This window comes from Magallana gigas, chromosome 10 (genome assembly GCF_963853765.1).
Source record: "Magallana gigas chromosome 10, xbMagGiga1.1, whole genome shotgun sequence".
NCBI classification, from domain to species: domain Eukaryota; kingdom Metazoa; phylum Mollusca; class Bivalvia; order Ostreida; family Ostreidae; genus Magallana; species Magallana gigas.
This window is the reverse complement of record NC_088862.1, coordinates 14,041,592-14,054,265: the sequence shown is the minus strand read 5'-3', so window position 1 is coordinate 14,054,265 and position 12,674 is coordinate 14,041,592. Positions and strand designations below refer to the sequence as shown.

General features: G+C 34.1%; 1 protein-coding gene across 2 annotated transcripts; it reads left to right on the top strand.

The window, feature by feature from the left end:
• The first annotated feature begins 304 nt into the window (after positions 1-304).
• On the top strand, positions 305-12,674 carry LOC105345534 (uncharacterized). Of its 2 annotated transcripts, none has more exons than XM_011453716.4 (10): positions 305-465; positions 984-1,084; positions 2,943-3,111; positions 3,851-4,010; positions 4,392-4,613; positions 4,827-5,004; positions 5,646-5,924; positions 6,816-6,941; positions 7,608-7,723; positions 10,511-12,659. In XM_011453716.4, the coding sequence occupies exons 2-10, from the start codon at positions 985-987 to the stop codon at positions 10,856-10,858; spliced, it is 1,698 nt and encodes a 565-aa protein (XP_011452018.3). In that variant the 5' UTR covers positions 305-465; position 984; the 3' UTR covers positions 10,859-12,659. The 2 variants fall into 2 exon arrangements, with proteins under 2 accessions (XP_011452018.3, XP_011452019.3); XM_011453717.4 differs by having other exon boundaries at positions 324-465; positions 964-1,084; positions 10,511-12,674.

Here is a 12,674-nt window from a genome sequence, read left to right as displayed (position 1 = left end):
TATGTACTTGTAACTATGGTCAATACAGCCCGCCCCCGGGGACACGTTTGATGGATTGCCTTATTACAGAGAGATGTAAGAAAAGGAAGTAAACAGTAAACATATTATAACAAGCCTAATCAACCGTAAAATAGCTGAGGCCTAAAAGGGGAGAAATCATAGAAATTTACAGAAATTTGAAATTAAATGTAAAAATATAACACTAGAATTTGAATTTTCATTCATTAAATTTGACCAAATTTGAATATGTTTCTTGTACATTGAAAACAAGAAACATTATATTTGAAATATTCAAATTAACCCCCTGGGATCCCCACCAGTTAAGCAGTCTCTATTTTAGCACTATACCCTTAATAACTGTTTGCTACTACCATATTGTTTCAACACGTGCGCTATAGTTAACTGCGGAATTATTAAATAAATCACAAAGGATAAAATCGAATATAGGAATACATCGAACGCAAGGTAAGAACAATAAATATTCATTTGATAACAATCAATATTCATCTAATAACATACAACAAATAAAACATGTTTAATCGATGATAAATACGATTATTTTGATTAAATATCAAATCATTTGATCGAACAAATCTGATTTTATTCATTGTTGTTCTGAAGCTTTTAGATCAACTTTATCATTTGTCAAAAGACGTAAAACAATCTATATGATGAATATATGATTAGTTTTTCACTTGATAATCGAATTTCTATAAAAGAGGTACATAAACACATGATATACCGGTATTTAGTTTCTGATTCTCCCGAACGGTAATCATCATCATCATCATCATCATCATTATACGCATTCGTTATCATGAGAGAAAAAGAGAGAGAGAGAGAGAGAGAGAGAGAGAGAGAGAGAGAGAGAGAGAATGAACGAATGAATTATTTTTGTATCACTTCTGCGACTGCTGGTTTCCATGTATATCGGGTAGTTTCAAACTTTGATGTAACTGACAGATTCTCCCTCATAATTCAAGCATGCGCGGCCTGGCAGTGACTGTGGCCGCTGTATCGGTGTTGTACCTGTCACTGGTTCTGGGCGCTGATTACAAAACTCTGGACGTGGATAACTTAATGCGTAAGTATACAACTATACAACGACGTTGCTTGAAGGGGGAAGGTGCGGGGCGGGGGGGGGGGGGGGGGGTGGGTGGGGGGGGGGGGGGTAAGGTGTTGGCACACAAATATTTGTGGTCTCAGTCATTTTCTTACATTTTTTTTCAGCACACAAATAGATGCATAATTGTATAGATGTATTACACATTCTTTATGCAATTTTTTTTTACCCCTCATCATACATGTACACTTTTCACTCACTCATTCACCAAACACACACACACTCTCTCTCTCTCTCTCTCTCTCTCTCTCTCTCTCTCTCTCTCTCTCTCTCTCTCTCTCTCTCTCTCTCTAACATATCGTAATTGACTTATATATATATATATAATCCAAAAATCAAAATTTTTTCAAAAGATGACCAACATTTTTCTAATTCAGAAACCCGAAATTTTTAAATGCTACGTATTTTTCTATTTTGTATTTAAAACTTATATTTATAATAATGCAGTAGTTCATCAAAATTTGGAATCTTTTTTTTTCTACTTCTTTAGGCTGATTTTTTTAACCCTCCCCCTTCCCTCAACATTTTTCTGAACAGACATGATTAAATAATAAAATAAGTAGAAGCTGATACATGTTATAATTTTGCATTCGAATACGCGATCTTTTCTGCTCAGTGAATAATTTGTGAATTTTATAGTAAGAAATAACATTTTGTGCAGGCTTAAGTAAGAATTGAGATATCTATAATTTTTACAGGCTCAAATGATAAATAACAGTTTTGGGAGTTAGAGCAGACTCAATTAATCCCTACATTGGTCAAATGTCAATGAAGTACTGTTTACAATTGTACATTTGTATAAAAACCTGAATACACGAAAATTGGTATCTAACGAATATTGACGAAACAGAGTGTATGAAAGTTGATATTAATTTAACTAAACAATGAAATTGAAAGCAGTTTAAAAAAAAATAAATAAAAGGAATGCGTATGTTGTTTTAAAACCGGTTTGAACTGGATCGTAAAGATTTTTAAAATAATTTTGTCAGTTTCTATTTTAATTCAAATAATGTTTTAAAATCAGATGAGAAAAAGACTTTAAATTAGTGAACGAAATATTTAAAACATTATGCATCAGAAAAAATGACCCATTAAATTGTCAGCTTAATTATTTGATGGAGTTTTCATTTAAGGTGGAATAACACATCATCACAAAATGGCTGTCCTCTGACCGAAACGACATTTCGTTTTATCAAAAGGATTTTATCGACATTTAACTTACTCCATTGTCGAGTAGTTAAAGTGTCGGGCTTGTGATCCGTACATCCCGAGTTCGAATCCAACAGGGGATTATGTTGTTACTTAGTGAATTGAATGTTTTAGATATCAATTTTTATCCCAAAACTGCAAATTTTTCGCTTATTTGACATATGTACAGTTTATTTAAAGCAATATGAGCTGCAATTTTCATGTTGAATTTTTTGTTGACGAAAATGTTATTTTCTACTAAAATGACAGAAATATTATGGTTTTTAAACATCTTTTAGCCATATTTTTGTATTAAAGGCCGTTAAGAAGCCTTAATTAATTGGAGCAAAATTGAATTATTGTCGTCCTTTACAAAAATTGATTTGCTATATATTCCTTAGAAGAGAAATCTTTCCTCTGACAAAAATTTATGATTTTTTCAAACCTTATTTATCATAAAAGTTTAAGTTATATGCAGACTTATCATACTAGCAGCTTTTTCCAGCAAAATAAAATTCCAAAAAATACAGCTCATATTGCTTTAACATTATATATTTCATAATCAAATATTTACTGTTAGTTTGAGTGACCTTATTAAAATGTGTTATTCCACCTTAATTTTTTTCTCCAGTTCTGAATGTAGCGGTGAAGGGACGACTTGTTAACAAAATGACAGCTGCGATCGAAGAAGCACAGAGAACACGGCACGGTCTAGCAGAGAGCGTCAAAGACTGTCTTGTAAAAGCTTCGGCCGGTCACGTGGTATGCCGTGAGTGTGTTCGAAACCTCTGTGAGAAACGGTAAGATGTCTACTTTTAATAGTACTATATTCTGTCCCAAGATATTTATACAGCACATTTTCTTGAATTATACTACAGTATTCGATTTTTAAGAACATCAAATGGTGAAAACGATAGTTTTCCATTACTGATAAGGAAACAATCTCAAGATAACTTCTTAAATTGTATTGTCCCCTATATCTTGTGACGAGAATTTTGCATTTCAAACAACATGACAACAACCCGGATGATAACATTGAAAATTTGTGATAGGTGTTCCAATTTACATGTAATCTCAAATGGAAAGAAATGTCAAGTTTTTCACAGGACTGGAGTCGGATGTTTTATCAATAATGAGCTAAAAAAATAATATAGTCCATACTACCCCCCCCCCCCTCAAACACAGAAAGAAAATTATATGTCTAAATGCATAAAAGAGATCTGTACATAAGATAAGTTTGCTGTATCATTTTCAACAGATGACTGTTAAGATTACTAGCATAGCAGCTGAAAATGAAAAAAAAAAAATTACGTAGGGTTACCACGCTAACACTCCATTATTTAACTTCATTTAGACTGCCAAGAAAGCCCCCTCCCACCCCCCAAAAAATTTATCAGCCAAAACATCAGTATTAACAGAAGAAAATAAAATAAGGGTGGGTCGGTTATTATTCATATCTTGTGCTGTTGTGCTAAGATTGTCTCCTATTATACAGACTCCGAAGTGTAGCTGGAAAAGAATTCATTTCTTCTATTTTAGAACGCTGCAGTGCAATGGTAATATAACCAATGTAGAAACTATATTGAAACGAGAGGAAGAAACCCCGATTCCGGAAGTCAAAATGGTTGAACCGGATGTAAAGTTGGCTGAATCGGTGATAGAAATGTCAAAAACAGCGGCCAACGACATAGTGCAAGACGTAAGGTTATCATTAAACATTATATATTAAAACAGAAAGTTTTCCATGCAGGGAGGGGGTTCCGAGGAATGATGTTGTTTGCCGGGGAGGGGGGGGGGCGAGGCCAACTTTACAATTTGAATTTTTCAAGTTTTCCCAGGCGGTGGACCCCGATACCATTACCCCTTTCGACCCCCACCCCGATCCGCGCATGAACATTTTTTTTTTAATTATGAAATTAAAAAGAGAAGATTTTTTTTTTAACTAAATGAATAAAAGTCCGTGGAATCATGAAAATACTTTTTCACCAATTCATGTGGATGTAATTCATGTATTTACTTGTAATTAAATAGAATATACGGTAGGCTGCGTATATGTTAATATGCGTAAATTCTATATTAGGTACCGCAAACACTACAGGACCAAGGCCATAACATCGTGGAGAAAGCCGAAACAGAGTCCAAACTAGAGACGCTCAGGCGCACTATCGGAGAAGGCTTTAACAAGGCCTTGGACACCATTCCAAAACTGATTCCCCAAGTTAAAGATGCGTTCATTACCATGGAAACACAAATGTCTGATCCTCAGACCATTGATCGACTGGCTAACGACGCCGCTCAGCAGGTAAATAATGTATGATTTGTAGAATGTACAGCATGCTGTATATATACAGGGCGGTATTGGCCCTCGTTATATTTTCGCCTCTTTCTCAGTCATCGGGCGATTTTGAGACTGGGCGAATATAAAAGCCATTTTTAGATTATAAATATCTTCAAATATTGTAATTAATATTATATAGATAAAAAAGGTCTTTTTTTTACCCCTCCTTTTATACAGGTTGCCACAGCAATGCAAGGAAAACAGGAAGTAGAGCACCAGTTGAATCGCCAGATGAACGTACTGCATCAAAACATTCCTCAGATCATGAACACGGTCAATGCGCATGTCTCCAACATCATGTCGTCTGTTTCCTCTTTCATGAAGTCGGCAGTTACTAAAATTTCCCAGATAGAAGGTTAATATATTTCATCAAGTTAAGAACACAAGAACGGTTTTGTCACATTTAGATTTATTTACTAATCTATTTGACAGTTCTGTATAATTATACATATAGGAAAATACTTAATATCTAGGATATTTCGAAATTTCTATACTAAATAGTAGTTTATAGCTTAAATAATCATGTCTAAACATTTATGGAAGATCTAATGCCAATCTTATCCCCCTGATACAAATAAATAAGACACCAAAGTACTAATTCGATGCGATTTCAATTGTATGAATCAATTTTTCCGAACCCATCCTATTTCATTTTGTTGTCTCAAACTGTCACGAACTTCTTGTAAACATGTAATCTTTCTTCACGTTTTCAATTTGGTATAAGATAATAATCTGATATTATATATTAGTACCAGGATCGTGTTGTAATCTATAAATGTCTTTATCAGGAATCATGAGTATTAATATGAGAAAAAAAATTAGCTTCTTAATTCTTGATAGGTACTCATTTGAAGCTGACTTTGATATACGCTGTTGAAATATTTAATGAAATACCGTGTTGCGTTCAACACAAATTTATCCTCATGGAATGATCTTTAATAATGATAATATATATGTGATTTTACGATAATATGCTTAATGTCTTTTAATTTTTAGGTGGCGAAGACCTCGTCAAGGTTTTCAACATTCCAAATTCCGATAAACAATGGTCTTCATCCATTGTCTCGTTACACGTCATGAAACCGGACGGGGAAGTGACGTCATGGAGTAATCGTCAAAACCAGTTACTAGCACAGGAAGGTTCATTCAGTCAGAATCACGTCGCTTCCGGTCCGTTTAATCAGATCCCGGGTGGTCCACAGATGTCGCAAATTCCGACGACAAATCTCAGGGAGTTCCCCACGGCCCAGCCAAACATCCCCACCCAAGCACGATGTATGTATTTGAATTTATAAAAATGAATCATAGCAATGTTTAAACGTTCACTTACGAAATACTTTAGAAAACATCAATGTTAAAAAGTTCACCGAGATATGAACTTTGTTGGTCGGGTGATGTTCATTATTTATATTTACGTTTGAAAAAGTAAGATAGTTTAGAATTATGAACATTTAACAGTGTTTTGATGCTTTTATAATGCAACTGGCAAATCTAAGCTATAAAGGCGATGGTCAAACCTCTTGACCTATTAAAAAGTACACTTAAGAAATAAACAACAGGTAAAAAGTTTAGCTGGATATATTTAGGTTTGCAAATATGTTTCCCTAAATAAAAATCAAAAACGTTCATTTCCGTGTGAACTTTTCAATGACGTCACGATGATTATCGCAGGCGCTTACTGTTCGATGCTTGCATTATTGTAAACATATAAACACGGTTTTGTTAATAATTCGGAACAAGTTGCCTATCTCAAAATATAATGTAAGTAATAAACATCAATGTTAAAAAGTTCACGGGGCTTCACAGGATTTGATCACGTGAACTTTTTAACATGCTGTTTATTTCTTAAATGAACTCAGTACATATTTCAATTGCAGATGTAAATATACTGAAATTTTTTGTATGTTCGTATAAGGAAAGATATTTTCAAATGAAAACATTGGGTAAATATTGGGTATTTAATTTGGATTGTCACGTGATTAAATAGAGTGAAGCAGGTGAACTTTTATTTTTGAGAAATATTTACGTTCGAGAAATTCAAAATTCTAAAAAAAAAGTTGAGATAGAAATAAACTACTTTGGTCATTGTAGTAAATATATTGACATAAGTCTTCTTTATACACAAATACGGCTTAAATCTGCAACAAATTGTTTAAATTTTTTCAGGGCGATTGCAAAGAAGTTCTAATGACGTCAGCTGTGATGACATAGATAAAGACCCAAAAGAGGCTTGTGAAAACTATCATTTCCGGTGTCAGGCATGCGCAAACGATACGATTCTTTTGCAACATAGTAAGACATTTACACACGTATTTTACATATACACATGTAGACAGTTCAACACCATCATTGATGACTAAGATCTGGTTATAACTTACAACATACACTATTAGATCTTTGGTCCCAGGTCGTTTCAAAATTTCATTAGGAATTATATGTTGTTGATGTAACATATCGCAGTTTTGTAACAGTATAATATTTTAAAAATCGAATATAATTAAACAAATTTTCACAAGTCTATAGTTCATTAATTATATTTTTCTTTTCCACACAAATTTATAAATTTCAAATACAATTACAAAGTGTTATCATATATCGACTTCGTACCATGATCAAAATGTGAAATACTGCATGTGGATTCATAAATATTCGTTGATTACCAATTTTTTTGGATTTTTGTTTTCAGTTTTTAGTTGTTCAACGGAATTGAAAGTTTATAAACATGTACTATTTTTAAGTACCAAAAAGTACCTACGGAATTATTGTCCAGGAATTTACATATCCTGGTAACTGCGATTTTCGCTTAGTCCATGAAAATTGATACCCGCGAATTGGAATTAAACCACTGTAAAGGCACAGTCTGAACATCGCTCGGCCTTTTCCGTCAAGTCGAGAACTTGACGGAAAAGGCCGAGCAATGTTTCTGATTGTATAAAGGCAATGCTGCTTTGTATACAGGTTGCGGAAAGACGGCGCTGAAAAAGATGGTGGACATAAAGATGCTGGATATGAGAACGGCCATGTACGTGACTGTGTACACGAAGTACGTTCGAAGCGGCCTGGTCGTGCAACAGGTGAGATGAACGTCACAGTAATGCGTGCTGTATACAGGGTTATGTTTTGTCCTGTGTTATTTGCAAACAGTTTCGCCCCGTCTTGAATTATAGACCACACAAAGTTGTGTTTAAAGAGATACAATTTGAGACAAAGGAATTCGGCCAGTCTTTACTAAATTCGCCCGCGCTGACAACGAGGGCGCACGGCGAAAAGCAGCGAAAATAAAACGGGCACGAATTTTTCCAAGTATAGACTTGAGTATTTCATACGCTTCTAATAACATTACAACATCTGGCCCCTGCCCCTTTTATTTTATATATATATATATATATAGTACATGTACACATTCCTAACACGTTAAAAAATTTCTGTAATGGTACATGCTATATATTTCACACGCTGTAGTATCCTGCATTAGGGAGAGGGCGATATACAGTATATTCGGTTTTAATGCGTGTCACAAAATTTGCGAAAATGGGGAAAATATAAAGCATTTTTGATTTCCGACAGTCATTTTCTGTGCGATTTTAAAAGTGTCCTACAGATATAATGCAGGATGTAATTTCTGTGTATTCAGTTATTTGCAATTTAAAAAAGGTCGTGAAAAAAAGCGAAAATTAGATCATCGCGAAAATTACCAGATATACGGTAAGTTACAGGACGTGTCATGCCAAATCCCACATTGATTATCAGTACAATAAAATATGATCAAATCAATCAAATCATGCGTCACAAGCTCGATTCATTAACATCCTGTTTTAACGGGGTAGGACACTGGATAATGAACTGTGTACCAGGAAATATTAAATTTAAGATTGGGCGATTTCAAATGTTTCTAATTATGTCTCTTTAAGCACAACTGCTTCTGGGCGAATTTAAGACGGGGCGAAACTGTTTGCAATTGTAGAATATAGAATGTTAAACTACCGAATCATAGCTACACGTACATGTTTCATGGTCATTGTCATCGTTAATACAGTTGTATAATAGCGAGCGCAGCTCGCCGGCGCGCAGCGCCGGCGCGAAGCGAGCTCTACCGGCAAGGCGTGTGTGAATAGAAAATTCGGACTAGTTGCACATTCATTCAGCGGATTTTTTTGGCGTCAGTAAATCGGACCAGTAATGCATCGTTTTAATCGTCCCAGTAGTTCCCTGTAATCATGGCAATTTTTATCACTTCACACTCTCACGAGAATCAGCAAGACAGTAAAAACAATAACGATGTATGCGACATACAGTCAATGTTACCTCTAAAGTTCACCTCAGTACACTTTCAATCAAAAATAATCGTGTGACGTCACAAACGTTTATACATTGATCCGATATATTTTTTCGGAGTCAGTAAATTTTGACCCACAATTCATAGTACCAATGGTTTCCAACCTCACGTTCCAACATCACGTTCTCCCGAGAATCAAAGTAAAACCTTTGAAAAGCTTATAAGATGTGTAATTTTAAGAACATCATGCTTTTTAAGTAAATAAAACAGTATACTTCGCATACTTTTATTTCTCAGGGGAGTTTTAAAGAGTAAGACGACAACTTAACCAACGTCAGCTTTGACGTCACAATAAGCACTGATAAGGGGAAATTACTCTAATTGAAGTTATTGTAAATCTGCTGAAATGACCAAAATCCTCTTAAAATCTTGCAAAGGCTAAGATAAAGAACAGCTGACGAATAAGGACATTTCTTCAGATACAGGAAACAGTTTTGAATTGCACTAATTTGGATGAATGCTCACAAATATTTTATTCACTATAATTACGGTAATTTCCTGAAACGCCTTTTTTTAAAGGGGGTGGGTGGGTGGATGGCAGCCTCATCCAAAAAGAAAAATAAATCATGAAAATTCTAATCCTTCAGCTTTTTAGCAGTTCAATGGTTTCTTTATTTTCACTTCCATTTATTACATGCTGGGGGGGGGGGGGGGCAACACCATGTTCTTTTAACATGATAAGCAAATATTTTTAAGCGTAAATTAAAAATAAAATTAAACATTAATTATTTTTTTTTAAGTGGAGGGGCAAATCCATGGTAAGTCGATTTTCTATGTGTAAATTGACAAAAATGAAAAAAATTTTTAGCATGGGGGGAGCTCTATGATGAGTCAAGTTTTATATGTAAGTTTAAGAAAAAATGTCTACTGCCAAAAAAAAGGGGGAAATCAATCAATCAATCATAATCACAATCACTTTAAAAGAGGAGATGCAGTGCAATGAATATTTTTATATTAAAATCTTTATTATTTAACAACATTGTATCTGAGATTAAACTATTGTTCTACATATAAATAAATAAATTATAACAAATCTTATAAACTATGAATAATGAAAATTTACTGAAAAATAGGTATGTTTTATTTTTTGGCATTCAAATTTCACGTTGTTAATTTTATTTTATTAATTTATTATAATTCATTGTTTGATCACATGCTGTGCTCGCCCCAACGGTCGCACCGTAAAACATATCTCCAGTTGTGATCTATTTCTCACCATTTATACTTCACAATGATTACTTTACATAAAATACATTTTTCACATTGCTCTGAGATCCACGTAAAATCCTTATGCCCTCTATCTCTTTCATAGATGTTTAAAAATATATGTTTTTAAAATATATGTTTATATTTTCTGTTCTTCTGAGTGTACATTGAAGAGGAATATTAATTAAAGACATTTTTCGTATGTATACGCAACATAAGTATACAGTTTTAAAATAAATTTACGTTATATTTATTACACAAAAACGAAAATTATAAATCATTAGTATGCAAATAAAATGACGTCACTATGTTTTTGTAGGTGAAGTTCGATGAAGATAGTTACGATTCAGTCAAAAGCGTATACAGATCTGCGTTCATTACTGCAAAAATTGGACAGAAAATAATCACCTATGAAACATCAGCTTTACCGACATTCACTGATTTAACGACTTCCGGTGGTGAGATCGGCGAAGAATTGTGGGAAATCATGAACAACGAAGACGAATTCGAGCCTGGCTATTTTGTGAAATCCTTTGAAAACGAACTTGCAGGAGCTTTCATGCTTCGGCATCCTTCGGCGAACTCCGGCAGTGTGCAGTCATCCGTAAACTCGGTAGTATTCACCGTGACGGGACTTATATTATACTTCGGATTCCTTGTCCTGTGACAAGAATTGATTTTCTTTCTATACACAGGTGTTTAAGAACAGGACCCCCCCCCTGATAGTTGACTCCCCTTCTAATAAAAGTTTCTTTAATGTCATGAAAACAACATGTACCCTTCCTAAATGTATCTGAAAATTAACGGAAAATAACGATTTATGTAAAACGCCCCAAAATTGCATGTAAAAAGAAAATGATATAAAGGTATTCCACTCCGCTAGGTAACTGTGACGGAAGTAAATATCTTTCGGTCACTACGATGACATATGAGAAAATCAGTTTACATATATATATTGGCACGCAAAAAGACTCCTCAGATTTTATGCTTCAAGGATGTACATTACGTCACTGAAAGCTCTTGAATTCCATCCTAGTACCTAGCTTGTCTTCAAAAAACTCATTTGACATGGTAAAGTAGACTAACAGAGGAACACACGTTCAGTTTAAAAGAATTATGAGAATAAGATAAAACCGTATATCCGGTTTTTTTTGCGTGTCACAAAATTTTTGAAAATGGGGGAAATATGTAGCATTTTTAATTTGCGTCAGTCATTTTTTGCGATTTTAAAAGTTTCTTATGGAAAATGTTACAGGATATAATTTCTGCGTATTCAATATTTGAAGAGTTGAAATAGCTGAAATAGTTCGCGAAAACAAAAAGAGGAACGAAAATTGGATAATCGCGAAAATTACCGAATATATGGTATCAACCCGTGCTAGTTGGATACATATGGCGGATACATGTTTATTAATCCAAAAATGACGAATGGGAAGTTATGTGAACAAACGTACCTGAGTGGCATAGATGTGCCTTTTCTCTTTTTATATGCAAATTTAGGGAGGGGGTACATAATTCGATTATTATCTGTTCATTTTCAGATATGACTTTAGTGGAATTTCTATCAAAAGGAGAGTCAACTACCCCGGGGGTCTAAATCGGGAGATGGGGGTGGGGGTTGTCCTGTCCTCAAGCACCTGTACGTGTGTTTCTATAGACATGCTCACGGTTTCATGTATTGTTAAGTAAAATTTTTGTTTGGATTTTTTTAAAATCCTGTATAATAAATCGTTGGATTTTTTTTCACTTTTGAAAGCTTCTGTGTCTCGTTATTAGGAGACAAACATTTAGGCCAAGCCGTCACCACCATTTTCAAATCACTCAACTCAGCTGAATTCCTTATAGATAACGCTTAAGAACTCAGAATGAAAACAAAAATCAATGATGGCAAAAAACCACCTATTGTATGCCATATATACCTTTCATTGTAGTGTTATTTTCCACATTCAAAAAATAATAGGTCAATGACCTACTCTTTGAGTAAGTGGCCTTTGAATAATTTTTGGAAAATTTGAAAAAAAAATCCTTACACAATTTTACACTATAAATTTAGATTTTCTTAAGATCGGTACCTACTCGAGTGACGTCATCATTGATAGTTTTGCATACATTGTATCGAAAATATATGTACTGTGTAATTATCATTACGGATTAAACACATAATTATTGTATAGACCCTGAGATAACTGGGGTTATTGTGAGCAAGCTCACAATTGATACCCCCGCTAAAAAAATCATCACTCAAGTATTTAGAAAATAATAGATGCTTTATTTTCTCATAGTGACATTGAACTTGCACAAAATAAATGACTAACGCTCAAATCAGGACATATTTACAGGTCGTGTCACATAAAATTAATATTTAGATTCTCATCCTGATTTGCAAACAATATGGGGAGGGTGGGAGGATTTCATTTTTATTTTAAAAATATCTATTTCTATTTCACCGTCCATGTTCAAATAAGGAAGGAGTCTTCTCGTTA